Here is a 24,303-nt window from a genome sequence, read left to right on the forward strand (position 1 = left end):
GGCGCCAACACGGGGCCTCGCAGGCCGGGAGCAACGGGCTGCGGAAGCACTGAAGCATTTGTACTGCCTGGACCTTTGGCTCTTCGTGCTCCTGGGCGAGGTGCTGTTCCTCTTCCTATACCTCTTGCCCTGATGGGTTTGCTGACATCCCAAGATCACTGGATTCCGGAGTGAATTCTGAAAATGAACTACAGTCTTCTTGAACAAAGAAGATGGGATTGTGCTACTGCAGAATTTCAAGTCTCCAAGGGACCTTCCTTTCTTTTTACATATTCTTCTAACTCCTTTGGGGAACTACTAAATGAATAGTGATCTCATTCATAGCCAAGTTCCTAAAACTAAATGCAGTGTTTCACATTTAAACTTTTTTTCAAACACCTAATGTCTTTATAGGGGCTGGTGTAGAAGTAAAATTTATACTTCAAATCTTAGCATATTCACTGAGAATACAGTAATATCTTTACTGTTTGTTGTAAGGGTTGGTCTGGGTTTAACTCAAGTCACATAATGTGGTGTGTAACTAGGTGAGGTGAGGTAGTTGTAAATTCCAAAGTTATTCAGAAGTTGAGAAAAGGACTAGTGTTCTGAGATTGTGTAGAGGCTGTCACTAACACAAGCTGTATAGGAAATAGAGTCCACAATCTATTGGCTGTACACATGCTTAGTTTTTAAATGGTCTTTTCATGACCTTTGAAATGCAGGTCGAGGGTCACAAAGGAGGTGGCATTAAATAGTGGAAAGCCCGCCTGCATGCCCTCTTGAGCACCCTCAAATAGGAATGTTTCAAGCCTGTTTTCTTTTCTTTTTTTAAATTTTTGTATTCGGTATGCTTGTGTCCAAAACATTTGCTTGTATAATGCTTGTAACTTATTTGAATACCTCCGCTGTCAGTGGGATATTTACTCATCCTACAGAGCCCTCATCTTTGGCCCCCAGCATTTTAGACATAGCTGTAGGCCAGAGAAAAATTCTTTCCTTTGTAGAGATTGCTCTGTCTTTGTTGTTCTTTTTAAAAATCTAATTGGTATTAAACTCAAATCTAATTGTTATTTAAAAAAAAGTGTTTACTTGTATAAAGTGAAAATCTCTGCCTTTTACACAGATCCTATTTACTTGTGGTTTAGATTTTATGAGATCAAGCCCTTCCCCAATTACACATTATTTGAAACAATGAACTCTCTTACAGCCCCCACACACAAACACACACAGAGAATTCAAGAGGACTGTTGAGTTCCTTTCAAATTTTTATACTCAAGAAACACATCAAAGATTAAAATTGAAAAAAAAAATTAGCCTTGATGACTTTCTCATTGGCAATATATTTTCTGAATGTTCTTATTTTGCTTTGTAATAAAAATGTTCATTGCTCATGAGTGTACAAACTTGAAAATTGTGAACTAACACAAGTGCTATGTCATGCTCCTTTAGTAAAGGATAAATGAGAGCTAAGGACTGTATTTCTAAAGATAAAACTAAACACTTAGGGTTTTTCTGAAAAGTGGGATTCTAAGTGGTTGCTAAATCTTCCATTGTTCATTCCCCTATAATTAAAGTTTTAATTTTGTAAGAAATGTGTTCACTTGTAAAAGGTGAAAAGCAGTGACCTTAAAAATTAAATAGAAGGAATTTCCTGGCAGTAAACACACCCTGTAAACTCCCTTTCAAACTACTTTTGCTCAGTGCCACAAAGGTCACTGAGAGCCCTCAGTTTTCACTGCTGTTTCTCCAATACTATTAAAATTCTGCCTACTCCTCCTGTGAAATACAAACTTGGATTATGGTATCTCCTGAATTTACCTGAGCTGCAATTCCTGGACACTGTCTCCATCTCTCTTCTCTCTGAGATCAGAATATTTGTCTGCACTGATCCTGGTCTCCAAGTGGTCTATTTGGACACAGTACAATGTACTCAAGACTCTACCTGAATAAGTGTCCTGGACACAGAGCCAGAATATCTTTGCCCCACATCCACCACATCTCAGTAGACAACAACCTCACCCACCTTCCATGGTGAACTCTGCTTCTCTATGAATCTTTGGGTTTATTTAGAAATAAAAATCCAATATAAATCACAGAAAAAAGTGAAATGATCAGATTACAATGGGAATAAAATCTTCTGACCATATATAAACTTTCATATCATATAAGGAGTTTGTATCGATAAAAATATCAGATTCTCAAATGATAATTTTTTAAAAAAATTTTTAGATGTTGATGGACCTTTGTTTTATTCATTTATTTAGAAGTGGTGCTGGGAATTGGACCCAGTGACTCACACATGCTAGGCAAGCCCTCTACCACTGAGCCCCAGCCCCAGCTCCTGAAATGAAAAAACTTAAAGAGAACTTCTGTGTCTAAAATATATCCAACCAATCCTCCACTGAGAGAAATTTAAGGATATTCTGGAAAGAACCACTGTGCTATTAAATCTGAGAGCTAAAAGAGTTATTTCTATGTTATATTCATATATTAGCAACCATAAATTTTGGTAAGATGGAAGCCCAGCTCTTTATTTTGTTATAAGCAATTTTATTGAGACTATTGCAACTTTGATAATGTTTAGCAAATATTAGGAGAAGAATCTACCATCTCAAAGATTAGAGCTAACACCTTGGGTGGTCCCTCTGGTTACCAGTCCATTTCACTGAGACATAATCTTCCCAAATTGTCTGATACATTGAGGTTGGCCTTCTGTGCATATCCATGAAGATCAGCCCAGTTGTTTAACAAAGGTACCAAGTGGGAAACACATGGCTCCTACCTTGGGATTTCAATGTCTTATTGGGAATATAGGAAAAAAAATATCAGAGGAGGTTTATTACAATATGTCTGAAATGGTAAGGACATGTTTACAATGGTAAGAACATAATTACAACTGTCATGTTTTAATTATGCTGCAGAAAAGTCTGATGACCAGCAGGCCCTTATTCTCCTAACTCTGGAAATTTTCTATCATAAACTTATAAATCCAACAATAAAAATATTGAATTTATGAAGGCTTATTAATCTAGGTGAGAACCATGTGCCGATGTTACACAGATCAATAACAAAAAAGGCACAAGCTGCTTTTACTGTTACATAGAGTTCTGAACACTGTAGTACTGAAAAATGCCAGGTTAGGATCCTTTCAGTTGTAAGAAAAAGAAAATTCAACTCAACTTGTGTTAAAATTTGAGGAAATTGATGCTCGTCACTACTTTGAGGAAACTAATACTTACTTTCCCAATCATTCTATTAGGAATATTATTATGATATATATGTATTTTAGAAAAATGTAGTACTATGTCATTTATTTGAGACGTTTCTGCTTTTTGAGACCTTGAATAACTATATCACAAAGCCCAGAAACTCCAAACTTCCATCTCAGATACCAAGGGGCAATATCACATCTCAAAGTTGGTCCTTTAAGGCTGCTATAATCTTGACTCTGTTATCTTAACCACTCCTTTATTTTATTATAAGCAATTATAAAGATTAGAGCAAAGACCTTGGTACCATTTCTTGGTACACTCTTTTCATTGCCTTAGTTTAATTTTTGCCAAAGTGATGTTGCCATCACCTGTTATTCTTCATGCAGAAGTAATAACAGAAGCTCTCCAGTTTTTTGGCATTTTCAGCTCAACAGAATTTCTACAGATATCTAGACTATACTTGAGGTACCTAAGATGAAATCTTAACTTTAACTATCCCATAAGCAGGCCTCTTGCTCTGTGGCTTCTACTACATCTCTATGCATCAAATTCCTGATCCACCAGAGCTGCAGTCACTGGGTCTCTCTTCTTTCCTCTGTGAAGTTTGCATACAAGCTGATGTATTCACATTGCATTAAATAAAAGAGGAAGTGAAAGTTGGCCACACTCCTCTTATTGTCTCCCCATTTCTCCTCGAACAGACCTGGGTGAGATGCTGGGTGAGGCCTGTCATTTTCACCTCTTTGTCTGTCCTTGTACCCACTATCTAGGAGAAACATGTCTATACTGAGAACTTATTGCTCTTCTTCTATTTACAATGACCCATTTCTTAAAACTGAGTCTTGACACCAAAGACTCATACTCATTTGGTGTAAAATGATACTTTCAATATTATAGGGTTTTAAGTTTGCCCAGCAGGTCAAAGTCTAGCCAAGACAGGAATCACTGAATGTACTGAATGTAAAGAAATCATTGAATATTCATTATGATTTCAATGACTGAGATGGTTGTCTCCCAATATCCCTTTTCTTCCAGATTATTTCCTTGGGTCACTCATTGGCGTGAGGTCATGAAAAAAAAACTGTACCCAGTCCTAGTAAACGCCACATGAGAAGAATCCTGCTGGGAGCTGCTCTACAAGTATCCCTTTGGTTTATGAGTTGACTGCTCATCCTAAACAGGATATTGTGCTATTTAGGTGATGTCAACACAAGAAGAGGCAAGAGCCAGGAGTAGATGGAGAATTTCTAGATTCATGTGGACAATATCCAGAGTTCATTCATTCTCTGTTTCTGTTATGGAAATAAACATCTCTATGGGATTAAGCCAATTTGATATTTTTATGAGGCTTTTTTTTTTTTTGGCCTTGTTATAGCCAAACAAAAGCAACCACTGAAGATAAAAGTTTCTCCCTGTAAACCCTGCCCTCAGTGCATTTTGCCTACATGCAAGATCATTCAGAATCTCTGAAAACTGCTCAATCACCCTGGAGAGCACAAGTCCCTGTGGTTTCTAAGGACTAATCATGATATGTGCAGAATGTGCTGCAATGTCGCAAGGGGCGTCAATTTTCTTCTGCACTCTTCCTGAGTCATGGTTGGTTCTCCATGCACTGCAAAAGACTGCTGGTGGTTATTTTAATTATTTTCAATTAAAAGTGAATAAAAAAGAAATAAAATTTCTTCTATTTTCTATGATACACTAAAATTATCTGGCAAACATTTTCTAAGGTACATAAAAATGACACCTAACAAAAGTAATGCCATTTTTATGTACCTTAGAATTTATTTTTTGCGTGTTACGTGCTAGGAATTCTGGTGTTTGCTGGACTAAGAGTATCAAGCTGCCTCACTGATCTGCTGAGGCCTGTCATCTAATTTCAGCAATTATCTAAGAGGGCAAACTGCCTGCCTGGCCAGGAGGATGAAGCAAGGTGTTCTAGAGATGATAAACACAGCCTTGTTACCAGGTATCTTCCAAATGTTGTGAGCAGATAAGATACACACAGTGCACTTACCTTGCTTTGAGGAAGGAAATTGATAGCTCTGTTGACACCACCCACAGCACAAGACCACACTGTGCAAGGCAGCTTTGGCAATGGTGGGTAAAAACACCCTGAAATTGTCTACTTGGAATCCCATTTTTCTTCATTGCATGCTTTCATTGGTGCTTTAGACAACTGATTGTTTACAAATCTTATATTGTGTTAATTCACCACACTCCAATGGTTTCTTGAAGTTTCCATGGGAGAAACTGGAGCTTTTCTAGTCCAACATTTTCTGACATCACTCTATATTCTAAATTTCCAAGTGATTTACAGATTTCCTTTCTATAAATGCATCCTAATTGACATGAATATTTTCAAACATACTGTAATTAAGGTTGTTTCAGTTTTTTTCTTTTTAATACTAATCATGACTCCAGCTATAGCATTGGATAAAACATGCCAAAAGTTCCTTTTTGTCTGCAGAATAAAATTATGAAAAGAATATTTGGTAGAAGGAAGCCTGGCAGAGTAGAGGAAGGGAATAAAGAGGAAGAAGGGAAAGAAAAAGAAAGACATGGGGAGGTAACTGTGGAATGAAATCTACTTATTATGCTATTTTCATGTACAAACATACCACAGTAAATCAATAAATCAAATCATTCTCATAGATTACATGTACGTATATTACATTCATTAAAATGACAATAATAGAAGAAAGATCAGGAATGTAGAGCAAGTAGATGAGAAGGAGGAGGACAAGGAAGCTATTCAGGAATGAGCTTGATCCATGTTATGAGCATGCATAAATTTGGCATTATGAATCCTGCTGTCATGTCTCATTATAATGCACCAAAAAGAATTTTTTTCTTCCAAACATATTTCCCAAGCAGAGAAGTACTCAACTCTGCCCTTTTCAAACCTCACACATCTGACCCTTTGTGCTCAGAAAAGGCCAAATCTCCTCTCATCTCTTTGACAACCACCTGGAAGGAAAACCTCATTCCTCAGATTCCAGGAGCTCTGGTCCTTGAGCTGCAGGAAGGGAGCCCTTGGCTTGCTGCTTGTCCTTGCCATGTGTGCTTCACCTTGTTGACTAAAAACCATAATCTATATGCAAAATATTTTCTTGTTACTCCATGGGCTAGAGAATCATTGACTAATAAACATTAATTGCTACTTCCCTAGAGCCTGAGAACCCCTATTCTCACCCAGAAATATATTAGCACAACCAACCTGTGCTTACAGTCTGGTAGCCACGTTAGTTTTTGTTCATGAGTCAAATTGAAACAAAACATAAATGTAATAGAGACAGTGGAAGGTAAGAGTCTTAAGGTAAACAACTTTATTTTTTTATTTCAAAAATTGCTGGAAAATTAGTGCTTTCTTTATTGGACTGGTGAACTTTGCTTTGGCAGAATATGAGTTGCTAAGAATTATGGATTAACAACAGAAGTGATGTGTCAATCAGGACCATCTGAGCTAACTCCTGCCTCACAATCAAAGTGAGGTTACTAGTCGACGTTATGACAAAAGTGTCCATGTTAATATTCATCAGCAAATGGATAATTCGGATCGTCCACCATACTAAAATGAGAAAGAAAAATATATAACATAAACTCGGTGACTCCATTTCTACAGGAGTAAAGAAGTGATACCTACTGAGCTCCATTATATTTCCTGAGTGGTTGTAGAATTTGCCCTTTCTACTTTGATAAACATTGCCATATAGGAAATGGTATTTTAGTTATAACTAAATTGTTCAAATTCTATTCCCTTGCTGAGAATGGAACACAAAGAACTCACAGAGATAAGAATTGACTCATATTCATCTTCCTTAGCTCTATTGGTCAATCTAGCAAATCAAAAACTCCTTTCTTATTTCAAATTCTTAGTGAAAGCAGAAACCGTACCACATTTATTTACTTACTTTGTGGAGGATGATGCATACATTTCTGCCATGTTTAGAATAAGGACAAGTTCAGATATTGACCAATACAGAAAACATTTTAGGTGTACAGTATATAGCTACCCATCTCTCTTCCATTTCACTAAATCATTAATTATTTTCTCACCACACATCACACATGGCATGGTGCTAGATTCAGATGTGGAAAGAAGGTTGTTTATAAGATAGACCTGCAAATCCCAGGAGCTCACCATATATTATTAAGATCTCTATCCTTTAGTAACAATACAACACAAAACCTTTACTTCTGGAAATATTTAATAAGTATCAGGAATTGCCAATTTCTTACCACTGTCTCTCGACATTATGTTCCTACTTCATCATTTACTTATATCAATATTAACAAAAATATTAGTAATGATAATATTATACCTTCCAGTGTTTAAGCACATGTAATCATGGATTGTCTAATCCCCTTTCAAACATCATCTCATTTATTACTATTATGAAGTAAAATTCTGACAGAAGGGACATATATTACTTGTTTATCCTCACTTTTAATGTATGTTCAATGCCAGATTCTATTACCATAAAGCATCCAAAAAGAGTAAAGATTTCTGGTGATTATCAATTCTCTTCAACAGGGTATTTTTCTGCACACTCTTCCCTTCTTTTGATTCTCTCTTCTCAAAAACTACTTTATCCTCTGCATTGAGACACCTATAGTTTTTAATTCAAAACCAAATGTCCTCCCAACAGGCTCAAAGGAAGCCTTTGGACAAACAACTGCACTGTCTGGGTTCTGATCGAAACTGCACTAAAAAGGAGGGAAAGACTTGAAAATAAACAAACAAAGGCCACATGTCTATCAAAGTTACTTACAGATGAAAGGTAACATATCGAAAATTTCTGTTCAGGCCATCTAGGACTTTCATGTCTTCTTCGGTCAACGCAAAATCAAAAACCTATCACACAAGTAGAGAATTTTTAGCCTATGTAGACTGCATATTTCCAATCCTGGAAATTCAATGAAATCATATTGTTGCTGAAATATTTAAAATATGTGAGAAGTTTCCAAAAGTTATTAAACACATCAAGAAAAACATAGTTATGATGAATAAACATCTGGTGAAATTTAAAAAAAAAATCACTTCTGACATATATTGTGTGGGAACTACAGACAAATACAACTACAGACAAATACAAACCTCAAAAAGAAGGTATAGAAAAATAAACTAATGTTACTCCAAGATTACAGTGTCATGCATTGAAAAGACCCAGAGAAATCTAGAGGCAACAATTTGAAATACATAAGATAATTTAATAATTTTCAAGGATACAGTCTGATTTCTAGGTCCTATAAGTGGAGAGTGAAAACTCTGATAATGATTTTCTTCAACATTTTTAAGTCAGGAATTGTTAAAGTATTAATTATATCCTCTTCAAAATGCAAAGAATCTAGTTCCAATAATCACCTTGTCTAAATTTGAGTCATTTAAAATATAGAAACAGTTTTCATGAATTGCTAACAAACTTAAACATATGGGTACTTAAATCTTGGTAATTGCCTTAAGAAATGGTAAAAGAGTAAAATGTTGATTGTTTAACAATTGAGGAATTAGATAAATAGCATTCTCTGCATCCTTCTTTGAACTTCTCTGTACATTTGGAAAGTCTCAAAATGAAAATGGATGTTATTTAAATATCATCAAAATTGTCATTCCTGTATGAATAAACCTATCAGAATTTATACAAATATCTTCATGGATCAGTTTACTGCAGTATATTTAAAGACTAGCTAAACATTGGGAAACTCATATCACAATCATGGAGTATAATCTTTAATATTTATTAATATTTATTGACTGACCCCAATAACATCCTTACAAATTTCAAAGAAGCACACATGTGAAGCATACTGTGTAAGAAACCATATTCTCCCAGCCCTCCTCTCTACCTGAATGTTCTCTTTTATTTCATTTTCCTTCAAACTCTGGGCCAGAACCACAACCCCACGCTGCAGCTGGTAGCGGAGGGCAATCAGGGCTGGGGATCGCTTGTGCTTTTTTGCCAAGGCACCAATAACGGGATCATCCAAGAGAACTGGAGAGCTCTGGTCAACCCTGGAAGGAAACACAGAGATGCTGAAGCCCTAAAGCCAAGTCATGTATTTCTCTTTAGGGGATGATGTGTTTACTGGGGATGGAACCCAAAGGCTTTCTACCACAGAGCCATAAGCCTAGTTCTTTTTTATTTTTATTTTGAGATAGCGTCTCACTGAGTTTCTGAGGCTAGCTTCAAGGTTGCAGTCTTCCTGCCTCAGCATTCCAAGTCCCTGGGATTACACCAAGCACCACTGCACCTACTTGCAAAACACACTCAGGTCTCTTTGGACCACTCTAAACAGGGATCCTCAAAAGCAGTCCCTGTACCAGCACCACCAGTGTCTTATGGGATCTTCCCAGAAATGTAAATTCTCCCCTCTCCCAATGTCAGTGAGAGTGACCTTTTGAAATCTGAGGCTTAGGACTATAAATAGTTCATCAACAATGGCATTTGAGGTAAACTCCCTGATGTTCTCATTACCATCGTTTTTCTCGTTGAGTTCCCAGAGCACTATAAGCAATCAGAACAATGTCTTTGGATTTGCAGAAGTCCAGCAGTTTCCTCTGGTTGTGATAAACATGACATTCTACCTGCAGTGGACAAGATAGAAGGTATCTCATTCTACTCAATGCTAATGCTACTATGAAAACAAAATGCCAATAAAAAGAAGCTGAATTTTTTTAAAAAAATGAAAGTTGGATTTCAAACTGTGTCATCAATCAAGAATTTGTACAAAGACTCATGAGGACAGTTTTGAAAGACATTTGTGGGTATTTTATAAGTGGCATTTTGGTGAATTTGTTCATCAAAAGCAATAAAACCAGATTCTAGAACTCAGGGAGCTTAGAATAATTCCCCCTAACATAATCTGTAATAACAAGTTCCAATTTGAACCAGTCAGTGTGGGACAAAGTGACTCTGACTTGAACATCTCCCCTATACAGGGCAGTGACAATGGAGACTTGTAAATCTGATGAAACCCTACTGTCAGAGGTGAACCTGGGCATAACTCTAAAAACTTCCATGGTACACCCAACAAAACTGGAAAGCAAGATGTGCATGCCATCCCTCTCCTCTCTGTGAAGATTCGCTCTTCACAGAGAGGAGAGGGATAGCATGCACATCTTGGGAGTCTCACCTTTTTGCTTCCTAATCACCCCATGCCTGTTGCTCTGAGTAACATGTCTGGTGTTGTTCTAGTGTGATGCAAAACCCAGTAACTGTGGACCACTCTGTCTGCCTTGGCTCTTTGGCAGACCCTTGATCTATAAGAAGGGATTCAAGTCTACCTCCTAACTGACTGAAAATGGGAATGTATAGCAAGTTAGCTGACATAATAAGACAGTTTGGGGAAAAAAAAGCCCTGGAAAGTGTCATGTGGAAAAGCACTGGGCAAATATTCTGTGTTAAAAGAGCTTAACAAACATGACAGAAAGTAACATGTGAATCCAAGTCACATCTGGGAAAATGGGAAAAGCTATAAAAGCTATTTCAGAAAAGCAATGAGAAACTTGAACATAGACTGGGTTTAGATCATGTGAGAAACTTAGTATTGGATATAGTATTCAAAATAAGGTATATGAGAGATCATCTTGGTTCCTAGGAGATGTTCTCTGAGCTCTCTAAAAGTGAATATCCAGTCTACAATGCACTTTGAAGAGATTCAGCAAAATATTAAAGAGAAGTATGCAGATATACCCACATAAATCAACATTTCATAGTGATCCCAAAGTGAACAATCTTAGATACAGGGTGAAAAATATGGATGTCTGGTATTATGCTCTCAATTTTTTTGTATGTTTGAAAATTTTCCTGATTAAAAAACTTGGGTAACAATAATTCTAAAATATATTCAATTTTCATGATTTATATTAGAAATTTATACTGATCTTTCTCTAAATATACATTCATATACATATGTGTACATTCATATACATAGAGAGTATTTTATATATATATATATATATATATATATTATACATATATATATATATATATATATATATATGTATTTATAAATTTTATGAGCTGTGTTCCAATCAGAGACCCATTACTTTATGACTGAAAGTCTTCAAAATTAAATTAGAGCACAGAACCACGCACAGGGTACCTATGATTACACAGTTGATTTGATATCTGAAAGCAGGGAAGAAAGAAATTTAGAGGGGCTCAGGCACAAGGCCAACTGTATAAGAAGCTAATAGTTCCTGAATGTGGATTTCATCTACCATCAGTATCACCATACACAAGTACCTTCCTCTAGTCCATTAACTTTCACAAGCTCTACTTTACTCTTCCTGTTAAGTGTTCCTGTGGGTCCAGAATGCTGAAATGGGAGATAACAAGGGTACCCAATCTCCACACAAAACCTGACCACTGATCTTCTCTGATTTTCAGTCTTTTCTTGCTCACTGCCCATTTCTATGTACTGGCCTTCTTTCCTACACACAATTCCCACCACAGCACATTCACCCATCCAGGCTCTGATCATCCTTCATTGCTCAAGAAGTTCACCTTGACCCTGAAGTCAGATAAACAACCAACCTCCTCCTTGGTCACCTGTACATCACCTGATGTCTCCATAAACTGAACACTAAGATCTTTCCCTCATTTTCACCAGCAGAGATACAATTGAGAATCCTCCACACCTTCCAAGATAGTGGCACTGATTTTACACTCTTCTGTTCCACAAAGGCAAATGAACTGGGGGACAGAACCAATGAACCCCTGGCACCAGTTCAGAAACAAGGAAGTGAATAAGAGATGGTAAAGAGGCTCAGGGCTCTCACCTGGTTGCAGACAGGCTTATACTTGAGGCCTGGTTTATTCAGGATCATCTCCAGCTGCCTACGGTTAAAGTTGGACACCCCGATGGACTTGGCCAATCCTGCGTCCTTGCACTTCTCCATGACCTTGGGAGGAAGGGGTTGGGAAGAGGCATTTGTACAATGGACTATGTCAATATAAAGGTAAGATAGAACTGTTAAGAGGAGCACTGTCAAGAAATGACAACAAAGCTTACAAATTGGTTATTAACAATAGAAAAATGGTAAAGATAATAGGGCAAGGTATTGAGAGCCAGAGAAAGAGTTCCTGTGTCCTTGGGAAATCAGACACCACTGCACGTGGAGGCAGGAGCTGGTGTCCTCAGTCCTTCTCTGATGGAATGTGTTCCTCCCCACCACCCTAACATTAAACCTCTTTTAAACATGATTTCTAGACCCACAATTTCAGGAGAAGCATGACGTGATTGTCACCCTGTGGGCCTCCTGTGAGGTCACTCCTTCAGGCACTCACCTCCCATGTGGCACAGAGATCCACTGAATCACATATGATTTTTCCATTTTCATCTAGTGGATAAAGCTCTTCCCCTGGCTGCAATAGAAGTGATCATCACAACAATCTTGCAGAATTCATGCTTATGGATTAAAATGTATATCTAAGAGATGGAACACTAAACCTCCATGAAATAAAGGGAGTATTGTTCTATATTCATCTATTTAGAAAATGTTTACATGTGAACGAGTAAGAAGTACATTTAGATGCTCATTTTTGTATATTCTCTTATACCAAATTATCTCTACGTTTACATATATATTTATACACACATACATATATACTCATATATAATTAAATAAGGTAATCTCAGGTCTCAGGATTGGGTCTTCTAGTTGGCTTATGCTATTTTTCCTGTCCCTATATATTCCCCTAGGGAAGTGTCTCTCTTTCACTGTGTAAGTCACTGGTTGCATGGGCTTGATCTCCAGCAATGATGGATTTCAGTGATGATACAGGCTAAAGAGTGGTCTCTTTCTACCTGGACACATGTGGATCTAAGGTTGTGTATATGTAGCAAAGATGGTTATGGAAGTTTCAATTCAAGTTTGAATTGATGCAAGAAGATGAAGAATCCCTATCATATACTAATGACCATGAAACTTGAACTACCTCAAAGTTATATGTACCACCAGGGGAAAGGCTAGGACAAAAACGAAGCAAACTTCTAGCAATGCAGACATAATGAATTATTAAACAGAGACGTTTCTGAGGATTCCTTCTAATCATAAACCTAGCCATAGTCAGAACTTCTATAATTTGTATAAATTGTTTATATTAATTTATCACAGAAGTTCAATTCAAACATCAATGATAATGATGGTCATGGCTGAAATTAAATAGGTTTGATGATGCAAATTGCCTACCTTCAGTGCTACTGGGAAATGAATAAGGTAGAGGTCAACATAATCAAGATGAAGTTTTTTCAGTGATCTTTCCAAACAAGATTGGACAAGTTCTGGTCGAAGAAAAGTGGACCAAAGCTACAGATGTTAAAGAAAGGAAATTATACAGGATTAAAATATCATGAGTATTTGAAACATTTGTTTAACTTCATATTGAGACATTTATTTGTCTATTCATTGGAAACTGTTGATCACAGGGAAGATAATCTCTTCAGGTCTTGGATTTCTACTGATATGACCTATTCATGTAAACTGGATTATATTTTTGGTATTATTAGTCAATCAATTGAACTATGGAAGGAACTATAGAAGACATATAATTTTTATCAAACAATAACATCATTTGATAAAAATTGGGCTCATAGAGATCACAAAGCTATAGCTAGACTATCTCGTCTATTCAACACATAAGAATTAGCATTTTTTATTTAAAGATCTGAAGGCAAACACATTTTTAACATTTTAATAAACAAGACAATTTAGTTAACAATTTACTACAAATTGGTCTTTGATAATAATGAATGTAAAGTTGATATTCAGCATAACAGGAAAATTTAAAAAGTCAATCAGAAGATAATGAATCCATAATCTGGTCATAATTCTATCTGATTCCACTACCAATACAAAATCATACCATTGATTGGAGAATCAGAAAAGTTAAGAACTTTAAAGTCATAAATTTATAGATTGTGAGTAGTAATTCATAATCTTTCTGGTTTTGATACTGTATTTTTATGCAAATACACATTGTACAAATAATCACCTTATACAACTGATAACCCAACATAATTTTCACATCTTTATATCACATTAAAATAATTTTTACACTAGTTAATACAAGAATATGGCATTCTATAAGCCTCTTACACTGTATACACAATACCTTTGAAGTACAAAATATATCTTCTCTCTTCACAGTGCCATCTTCAATCTTGCTTCTAATGGCCAGTCCTACCTCCTCTTCTACTTGGTATGCATAAGCACAATCAATATGGCGGAAACCAGCTTCTATAGCTATTTTGGTGGCCTCTATTGTCTTACTATTAGGAACCTAGAGTAACAACCAAAAGTATTTGAGAGTCATATTATGACAAGTTAACTCATAGTGAGCAAAGAGGACAGGTTGATAGACTGGAAGGAAATTTATATCCCAATGTTTTCTTCAGACTACCTAATTATGTGATAAGGTGCTAGTACCTTGAACTTTGAATGCCCATTTTTCCTTACATAATACTTAAGGAAATAGCCAAAGTACAAAATTGAATATCTTGGGCCAAAACAGTGACCTCCTGAAACTCAACTTTTGCTCATGTCTTGTGTTAGTTCTGTATTTGGGGTAATGTCCCTGAATCACTTTGGGTATTTCCTAGTTAGTACAAGAATCTGGCATCCCACAAGCCCCTTCAGATACAGAAATCCTAGTACACTCACATCAGAGGACCCTAGGAGTGACTCAAGTTCCTTAAGTTTCTGGGAGAATTCACAGAACCCAGCATACAGGTATAGACATGTTATCATTTATTTGATAAATCACTAAGGAAAATTAATACAGGGAAAGAATGCATGAGATTGATTATAGAAAAAATATTATGCAAGGTTCTATGAATCATCTCTAAATAAAGATACACAAATTATATTAAATTCCTAATAATGTGAATTTTGAACCACTTGGAAAATATTTCCTACAAGAAAATATGTTGAGTTCATTTTCTAAGATTTTCATATACTTGTTGACTGTTTGTTCCTCCTGTTTGAGAAGTGTCTGCTTAATTCCTTTCCCCACTAATTTATTGGGTTTTACTTACTTTCTTTTCTTGGCATTAAGTTTTTGATTTATTTTTATATTCTTGAAATTAATGTCTTATCTACACTGTGGGTGGTAAAGATTATCTCTAATTCTGTAGAATCAAGAGATTTTTTTTGGTTAAATTGACACTCTATGCTAGGACACAACACAATTCCACTCTCTCAAAGAAATATAGATGTGTGTGTGTGTGTGTGTGTGTGTGTGTATACATATATATGGTTCATACATATACATATATATGGTCCTAAAGAAAAGGGTAAAAAACTATTTGCCTGAATATCTGTTTCTGTTCCCAAAATCCTAGCCAAATTATGAAATAATGAGAGCAAGCTTGGACTTCTTCTCCCAGATATTTATTATCTCTAAGAACCTTGACTTTTTCTTCTGCACATTGGAAATGAGGGCAAGGTAATGTTACCTGTGAAAACATGCTTTTTTTCTTGTATGCCAGGACAGTTGCTCCTTGGCATGTTGGTGATATAAGCAAATTAAGGAAGTGAATGTTGATGATGTCATTGCTTCTGCAGCCTAACATTCTTGGTTCTACAGAACTGGAGATAACCTTTGTCATCCACAGTGTAGAAAAGGCGTTAATTTCCAGAATATATAAAGAAATCAAAAACCTTACACCAAGAAAAGAAAGTTAGTAAAACCCAACAAATTAATGAGCAAAGGAATTAAACAGACACCTCTCAAACAGGAGGAACAGTCAACAAGTATATGAAAAAAACATTCAACATCTCTAGAAATTAAAGAAATTCAAATTAAAACTACACTGAGATTTCAACTGACTCCATTCAGAAAGGCAACTATCAAGAATATACTTTAAATGGGAAAACTGTGAATTATATATCAATAAAGCTGATTTAAAAGCTTTAAAAAAAAGAATACAGTAACAGTGCGGGGGGCTGTAGCTCAGTGGTAGAGCGCTTTCCTCCCACGTGTGAGGCCCTGGGTTCGATCCTCAGCACCACATAAAAATAAATAAATAAAGATATTGTGTCCATCTACAACTAAAAATATTTTTTAAAAAAGAATATAGTAACAGCTGGGGAAGTGACTTACAACTATAAACCCAGAGTCAGGAGGCTGAGACAGGAGGATGGCAAGTTCAAAGCCAGCCTCAGTAATGGAAAGGCACTAAGCAACTCAGGGAGACCCTGTCTGTAAATGAAATACAAAAAAATAGGGGTGGGAATTGGGCTCAGTTGGTTGAGTACTCATGAGTTCAATTCCTGGTACCAAAAAAGAAAAAGAAAAAGAATGACAATAAATGTTGGTGAGGGGAATGTAAAGAAGATGGTACACTGTACAGTGCTGGTGATTGCAAATTGATGTAACCATTCTGGAGCACAGTATGGAAATTTTCCAAAATGATAGGAATGGAACCACAATTCGACTGGGTTATCCCATTTCTCTGTATGTATCTGAAGGAGTTAAAATCAGCGTACTACAGTGAAGCATCCACATCAATGTTTAGAGCAGTGGAATTCACAATAGCTAAGCTAGGTACACTTCAACAAATAAATGGTTAATGAAAATGTGAAAGACATACACAATGGAATATAACTCAGTCATTAAGCAAAATGACTTTATGACATCTACTAGTTCAATGAATGGATCTGGAAACTATCATGATAAGTGAAATAAGGCAGTCCCACAAAAATCAAAGTTTGAATCATCTCTCTGATACGTGCATGCTAACACACAGCAAGTGGGGAGGGAAGGGAGGAACAGAAGTTTGGAGTTATAGAAAAAGAAGAATGACAGAAGGAGGTAGGAATGGGAATAGGAAATACAGTGGAATAAATCTGACATAACTCTCACATGTTCAGGCTGGGGATATAGCTCAGTTGGTAGAGTGCTTGCTTCACATGCACAAGGCCCTGGGTTCCATCACCAGCACCACACTTACACACATACAAAAAAAAATTCATATGTTCATATATGAATATACCACAGAGAATATCCACATCATGTACATTTAAAAGACTGGGATTCTAATTAGAATAAGACATACTCCATGTTTTTATTAATATCTCAAAATCCACTCTAGTTTCATGTATAATTAAGAAGAACAAATAAAAAACTTGGGTTAAAAGCCCTCTGTTTGTGGTAACTAGGATAGAACTGAGGGTACTGTGGAGAATATAAGTGTCACTCATCCAAACAGGGTTCACAGAACAAAATGTCATGAGGAGGAGGAAGCCCTGCTTAGCAAAGCAGTATGAAGGCAGGTGCTGTGGTTCAGCCGGTCACTGCTGGACCCTCCCCATAAAGACTCCTCAATAAGCACTAGTGCCTTGTACGCAGTCTCCAGGTATTTTCTCTGGTCTTTTGGCAATCTATGCCACTGCCCTGGAACATCAGGACTATAAACATGACTGCAGAATATATAAATAAACACCACTGTTTAGATTACTTAGGGACAGCAGGAATCCTTGTGTGTTATAAAAAAGTGAAGAATCAAAGTTTCCAGAGGTAACCAGGGACCAGGTTGATAATAGGCTCTTGAACAAACAGCAATATGCTGTGTCACCTCTGGTCAACATCTGTATCTCTGTATGACAGAACTAGACACTGGCCAGAAAAAAAAATATATGTTCTAAGGATATAGACTCACAGAGAAGAAATTATACTCATCTTGTAAGGGGTTATTCACATAAGCATTAGCCCTTGAAGCTCACTCTCTGTGGAAGATAAAATAAGAGTGAAATGGAAAATATTGCATCATCTACAAAATTTGGATGATGTTTTGAAAGTTCATTTGTTCAAGAGTAAAAGGCAAATCAAACATGCTGTTTTCTATCTGACAATTTTCAGAAGCTTTCATTTTCCATGAAATCAAACTGAATGCAATACTCAGCCCTACCATTTACTGCTAATACTAGCCATTATTTCTCAGGTGTAAGGGCATGTGAACTACAGCTGAAGTCCTAGTGGTCTCCTTCATGCCACTTTACCCTACAATGTAACCAGTTCCTTTCACGTGTCTTACAGTTGGTCTCTGGATTTTTCCTTAAGTCATGCAGAAGAAAAAATGCTATATTCAAAGTTCAGAAACTAATCTCATATCACACAATTAAGTGTCCAGAGTACAAAATTAGTTCCAATCTAGTGAACTTGGCTCGCTCTACTTTAGATTATAATTTGTCAATACAACACACATGAACAATGACCCCAAAATGACAAATACACTTCCTAAGTTCCTGTTCGACTTCTCAGGATGTTATATTATACATTCAGCTAAATTTCCTGCATGTGAGAGCACATGAAAACTCTGCTCAGCCAAGGTCCAACATTTTCTGTGAGATACTGAAACCTTCCTCATAGTGAAAAGGAAGTATTTCCCATCATTTATTCTTATGCTTCTCAAGTACTCTTAGCAACACAAAAAGTTCCCAAAGTATACAAATGAAGAGAGAAATTAATCCCAGTGCAAGCCAGTTGCTGACATTCATCATTTTACCAAGTTGGTAAATAGACTAAAATGTGGTGGAGCAGTACCCAGAATACTCAATAGGTGACCACACCATCAGACAATGATTCAGAGCAATGTCTGACCATTTTGTCTCCTGTCCATGGTATAGCTCTAGCCTGGAGAAACAGTAGCACATGAGCCCCCACAGTCACACAGGAAGCAAGTAACTTAACCACTCAGATTGGATTCCATTCATCATATGTCTAGTTTGTTTGAACGCTCAACCCAACCCCCTTCTGTTACCTCTTGAGGTTTATAGGTGCCAAAGCCCAGTCCAGGAATGAAGTGACCATCACTGAGCTGCACAAACTGATGTTTGGAATTCATTGCTGTCACTCGTCAGCCTAAGCAGGTTCTGCTTCTCCTTCTGCCTTTAGAAGTTAGTAGATGGAATTCACAGTCCCAGCTGCTTGTCTAATGATTAACCAAAACTGTTGCTGTGGGTCACTCAGCTATCTCAGTCCCAGAGGGTGTGGGGCACGTGGAGTCAAAACACAAACACCAGGAGCTGGTGAGAGCAGGCAGGTGGCAGACCTCAGCAAGCTCATTTAATGTGGAAGTGGTTACAGTTGATGGAGGGCACAGTTCTCCAATCATTAATAAGCAAACAGGTTATATAACATCTAGAAGCCAATTATCTTAATGTAACCCCACTATGAGGAAGTTCTAAATATTGTTACGCAGCGGAAGGCAGACAGGAAAGATCATTGTCCTGATGAAAAGGAGCCTTATGAGTTGGGGGAATCATGCCCTGAGGCCCTTGTCTTTCAGTTCTGTGGCAATGCTGACCTCAGTCCCTGAGAATGTGGTTTCTCAGAAGGCTTGTAGCTGCTGGCTGCAAACCCAGAATTACTCCCACACAAATCTACTTGCTGTCTCATATTTAGCCAAACTTATTCAGGCAGAGTGAGGTTAAAGTAACATTCTACATGTGAGAGGAGGACTGGAACCAATTCACATTTTTCATACGGAATAAAATTTCAAGCAGATTACTACATAGTCATAAAAATGTGTTTATTTTCAATAAATTTTCCCCTTACAATATTATCATGAGTTATTATAAGAGATTGAATCCTTATTGTCCATTTGTTAAGCTGGAAACCTCACATCCCTGGGTTTTTTTTTTTTTATTATTGTTGTTGTTTTTGCATGTTCTTTGGTTTTTGTACTGGGGTATTTTATTGTTGTTTTGTTTTTTTGTCATGACAAAGCCTTTTATGTCATACATTATTAGAAATGATGGATATATCATATGTCATTCAACAAACACAAAGGAATTTTAAAAAATTATTATGAACCATTTTTTTGAGTCGCAGAAAAATAAACAAATGTTTAAAATAAAAAAGTTAGCCTTCTTAATTTTCTCATTGGTAAAATATTTTCCATAATTTGAGTACCAAGTCCCAAGAGGTTGCAATCCTAACAAGTGTGCAGTAACATCTGCATGCACTGTGACATTCTGCGAGGTGGAAGACAGATGATTACAGCCTTGGGAAGTCTTTTTACTCTAGGTAACCAGAGGCTGAAGTTTAGGATAGCTCTCACCTGTTAGATTACTACCAGAAAATAATCCATATGTAAGATGCAAAATGAAGACATTTTGTGTTATTTATTTTCTTCTTCAAAATTATCCATAAAGGATAAATACCACAAGAATCTTAAATCATTATAAGTTTTGGAATCGTTGTATGAACTTTAATACACTGATGAAATAGAATATTTGAAGCAATTAAGAGTCAAATATAAATATATACCAATAAAAATTATTACAGAGAGAAATAATAGTTTTAATATATTATAATCACAACATAATATGTTCATAAAGGATACGTGATAAAAAAGGACAACTACAAACTGTAAGTAGTCATTCTTTCTGCATAGTGGGATTATCATTGATCTCCTACATGCTTTTTAATCACCCGCACTTTTTTTGCCCCTTTTAGAATTTGAAAAAGCATTTCTTATATAAATTGAAAAGCTCTGCCTTATATACAATCCTATTTACTTGTGGTTTAGATTTTGTGAGATCAAGCCCTTTCTTGATCACACAGTATTTGATAAAATGAACTATCTTACCCCACATGCAAGCACACACAGTGGATTTAAGAGGATTGTTGAGCACATTTTAAATTTGACCCTCATAATAAGCATCAAAGGTTAAAACTGAAAAAAAAATCTCCTCTCACTAGTTGTATATGACAGAGTCACACTACAATAAATTAGAACAAATAAAAGAATAGCCTTTATAACATTCTCATTGGCAATATATTTTATAAGTATTCTCATTTGGCTTTTAATGAAATGTTCATTGTTGAAAGGTGTGCAATCCTGAGAAATCTGAACTATAAAAGATGCTACATCATGCTGCTTAGTGAAGGATGATTGACTGACAGGTCTAGAAACATTATTTCACAAGATACAATGGAAGTCTTTCTGAAAAGTGGGATTCTGAGAGATTTCTAAATCTTCTGCATGTTGTTCAGAACTCTACAATTAATGTTTCCCTCTTATAATCTAAAAAAACTGTTTACTTATACAACGTGAAAGTTTTCTAACCCTGAAAATTAAATAGGAAGGAATTTCCTGACAGAAAACAAGTCCTGTAAACTCTCTTTCAAACTGTGTTCCTCATTGCACAAACCTCACTGAGGGTACTCATTCTTCACTCCTGTTTTTCCTTTTATGTCAAAATTCTGCCTATCCCAAACCATGAAATACAAATTTGGATTATAGTATCTCTGAGTTTACCTGAGTTTCAATTCCTGAACATTGTCTCCATCTCTCTTCTTTCTCAGACAAATACCAGAATATTTCTCTGCACTGATCTCGGCCTCAACATGGTCTACTTGGACATGGCAGCATGTGCCCAAGGTTCTACCTGAATATCCTGGACACAGAGAAGAATACCTTTGCCCCACATCCACCACACCTCACTAGTCAACAACCTCACCCATCTTCTAGAGTGAGCTATACTTATCTATAGAGTCCTAGGGTTTGTTGAGAAATAGAAAAAACAATTATCACAGAAAAAGAGAAATGATTAGATTACAACAGGAAAAAAATCTTATGGCCATATATAAATATTCATATCATATAAAGAGATTGTATTAATCCATAAAAATCTCATGTATTCTCAAATGATGAATTCTAAAGAAAAATTCTGTATCTAAAATATATCCCACAAGGCCTCCACTGAGAGTAATTTAACCATATGCTGGAATAAACATGGTGAAGGTGAATTATTCCTATACTCTATATATAAATTTACATCCATAAATTCAGGTAAGATGTAATCCCAGCTCTTTATTTTGTTACAAGCAATTATATTGAGACTATTGCAACTTGGATAATGTTTGACAAATATTAGATGAAGAATCTACCATCTCAAGATAAACAAACTGAGTCAGTACACTTACAGCCAACCTTGGGAGTAACCCTAATGCCTAATGTGGCCACAACAGATCCCTACTGGGGTTTGTGGGCCTTTACCTCCAAATACCATAGGTCTAATTTGGGGGCAAAGCAATTTTCAAAAGGGAATTCAGATGCTGCCAGGAGTGACTGATTCAAATTTTAGAGATGAAATTGAGATTATTGTTCAGTCCGACCACGCCACTCAGCTCTCTTTCAAGACAGGTATAGGCACAACTGGTACTCCTGCCTTGTGGCTCCAGGATGCCCAGGTGAGAGCTCAACTTCCTGGTCCCCAGACCAAGTGTCCTGGCCTCAATTAGCTCGGCAGGAGCGCCCTCTACTGGATCTTAAAATCAATCATAACTTTCGGGGTATCATAGATACTGGGGCTGATAGATATCTGTTCTATCTAGAAGATTCTGGCCTAAGAGCTGCCCTTTGCATATTGCATCTGCCAACTTGGAGGGTTAGGTCAGATCCCTCAGCCTGCATAAAGTGCTCAGTATCTTCGCTGGGAAGATAAAGATAGTAACTCTAGGATTTTTAAGACTTATGTCTTAGACACTTCGCCAGGAAATTTGTGGGGCTGAAATAGTCTAAATGCCTAGGTTTGTTACTAATAACTCCAAATTCTATCATGTCATCTGAGGATTTAATAAAAAAATGTATTCCTAGATTAATTGAGGGAAATTTACAAGAAGGATATTTACCTATAACCCAATCTTCCCAACAGAGATTAATTAATACACCCAGCCAAAATTTTTTGTAAGGGCCCTGACTTTATCCCGGCCCATAGAACAGCAGAAAAAAATTAATTGGCTCACAGAAGAGCCACTCTGGGTTAGTCAGAGGCTCTTAACAGGGAAAAACCTTAAAATATCCCACATTCTAGTTCAAGAACAACTTCAGCCTGGCCATTTACAACCCACACTCAGTCCTTGGAACACACCCATCTTTGTAATCAAGAAAAAAATCTGGCAACTGGAGATTATTACAAGATCTCAGGGCAGTTAATCGTGTTATGGAGCCTGTGGGAGCCTTACAACCAGGGCTTCTTTCTCCTACAGCTATCCCCTTGGATTATCATTTAATAGTAATAGCTTTAAAAGATTGTTTCTTTTCTATACCTTTGAAGCCAGACGACTGTAAAAAGTTTGCCTTTAGTGTCCTGGCAATAAATTTTAAAGAACCAGGTAAAAGATATTCCTGGAAAGTGCTGCCTCAGGGAATGCATAAAAGTCCTACCCTATGTCAAAATTTTGTGGCACAGGCCATCACACCTGTGAGGGGAAAATACCCTCATGCATATATTATTCATTTAATGGATGATATACTTTTACTTGATGCTAATCCAGACATACTCTTAGAAATTTTTGCCCGATTACAGACTTCACTCAGCAATGGGTTTAGGCATTGCACTTGAAAAGGTGCAGAGAACATCTCCTTTTCTATATCTAGGTCATGTAATTGAAGGATGCACAATCTGTCCTCAAAATTTACAAATAAGAGTCAAGGAATTGCATACTCTTAATGATTTTCAAAAACTATTAAGTGATATAAATTGGCTGATGCCATCTTTAAAGCTAAGTACTGAGTCACAGATTTAAGTCCTTTATCTCAAACATGACAGGGAGATCCTTCTCCAACTTCTTCTCATCAGTTCACAACAGAAGTGAGAACAGCTTTGAGAAAGGAAGAAATTGCTATTATAAATGCTCAACTTACTAGAATTAATCCACAAGAATCTATATATTTATTGATATTCCCCACTGATTATGCTCCTACAATATGGCAAGAATTGGGAGTTATTGAGTAGATTCATTTAGCCCACTCTCCTCAAAATTCATTAACTCCTTTTCATAATTTTGTTGCTCAATTAGTTATCAAGGGCAGAACACGAGTTTTACAGCTGGTTGGATCAGAACCTAATATTATAATCAACCCAATTTTCTGCTCAATAGTATGATTGGCTTTTCCAAACTTCTAATACTTGGCAAAGAGCTTTTGCTAATTTTCCTGGTAAGATAGAAAGTCATTATCCTCGTGATAGAATTATTCAATTTGCCTTGGTAACTGCTTTTATTTTTCCAAAATTGTACATGCTCAATAAGTAGAGCACTAATGGTATTCACCAATGGCTCAAGCTCAGGTAAATCAGGTTTTTATACTC

General features: G+C 36.5%; 1 protein-coding gene across 1 annotated transcript; it reads right to left on the reverse strand.

Annotated features, from left to right (window-relative positions):
- Positions 1-6,497: 6,497 nt before the first annotated feature.
- Positions 6,498-19,218, reverse strand: LOC124091411 (aldo-keto reductase family 1 member C1). The gene is made up of 9 exons (XM_046442436.2): positions 18,963-19,218; positions 14,315-14,482; positions 13,393-13,509; positions 12,488-12,565; positions 11,980-12,102; positions 9,671-9,780; positions 9,042-9,207; positions 7,967-8,049; positions 6,498-6,762 (listed from the first exon to the last, which is right to left on the reverse strand). The coding sequence occupies exons 1-9, from the start codon at positions 19,044-19,046 to the stop codon at positions 6,720-6,722; spliced, it is 972 nt and encodes a 323-aa protein (XP_046298392.1). The 5' UTR covers positions 19,047-19,218; the 3' UTR covers positions 6,498-6,719.
- Positions 19,219-24,303: the final 5,085 nt, after the last annotated feature.

This window comes from Marmota monax, unplaced genomic scaffold, assembly GCF_021218885.2.
Source record: "Marmota monax isolate L192 unplaced genomic scaffold, Marmota_monax_Labrador192_F-V1.1 WCK01_AAM20220418_F8-fsc00273, whole genome shotgun sequence".
NCBI classification, from domain to species: domain Eukaryota; kingdom Metazoa; phylum Chordata; class Mammalia; order Rodentia; family Sciuridae; genus Marmota; species Marmota monax.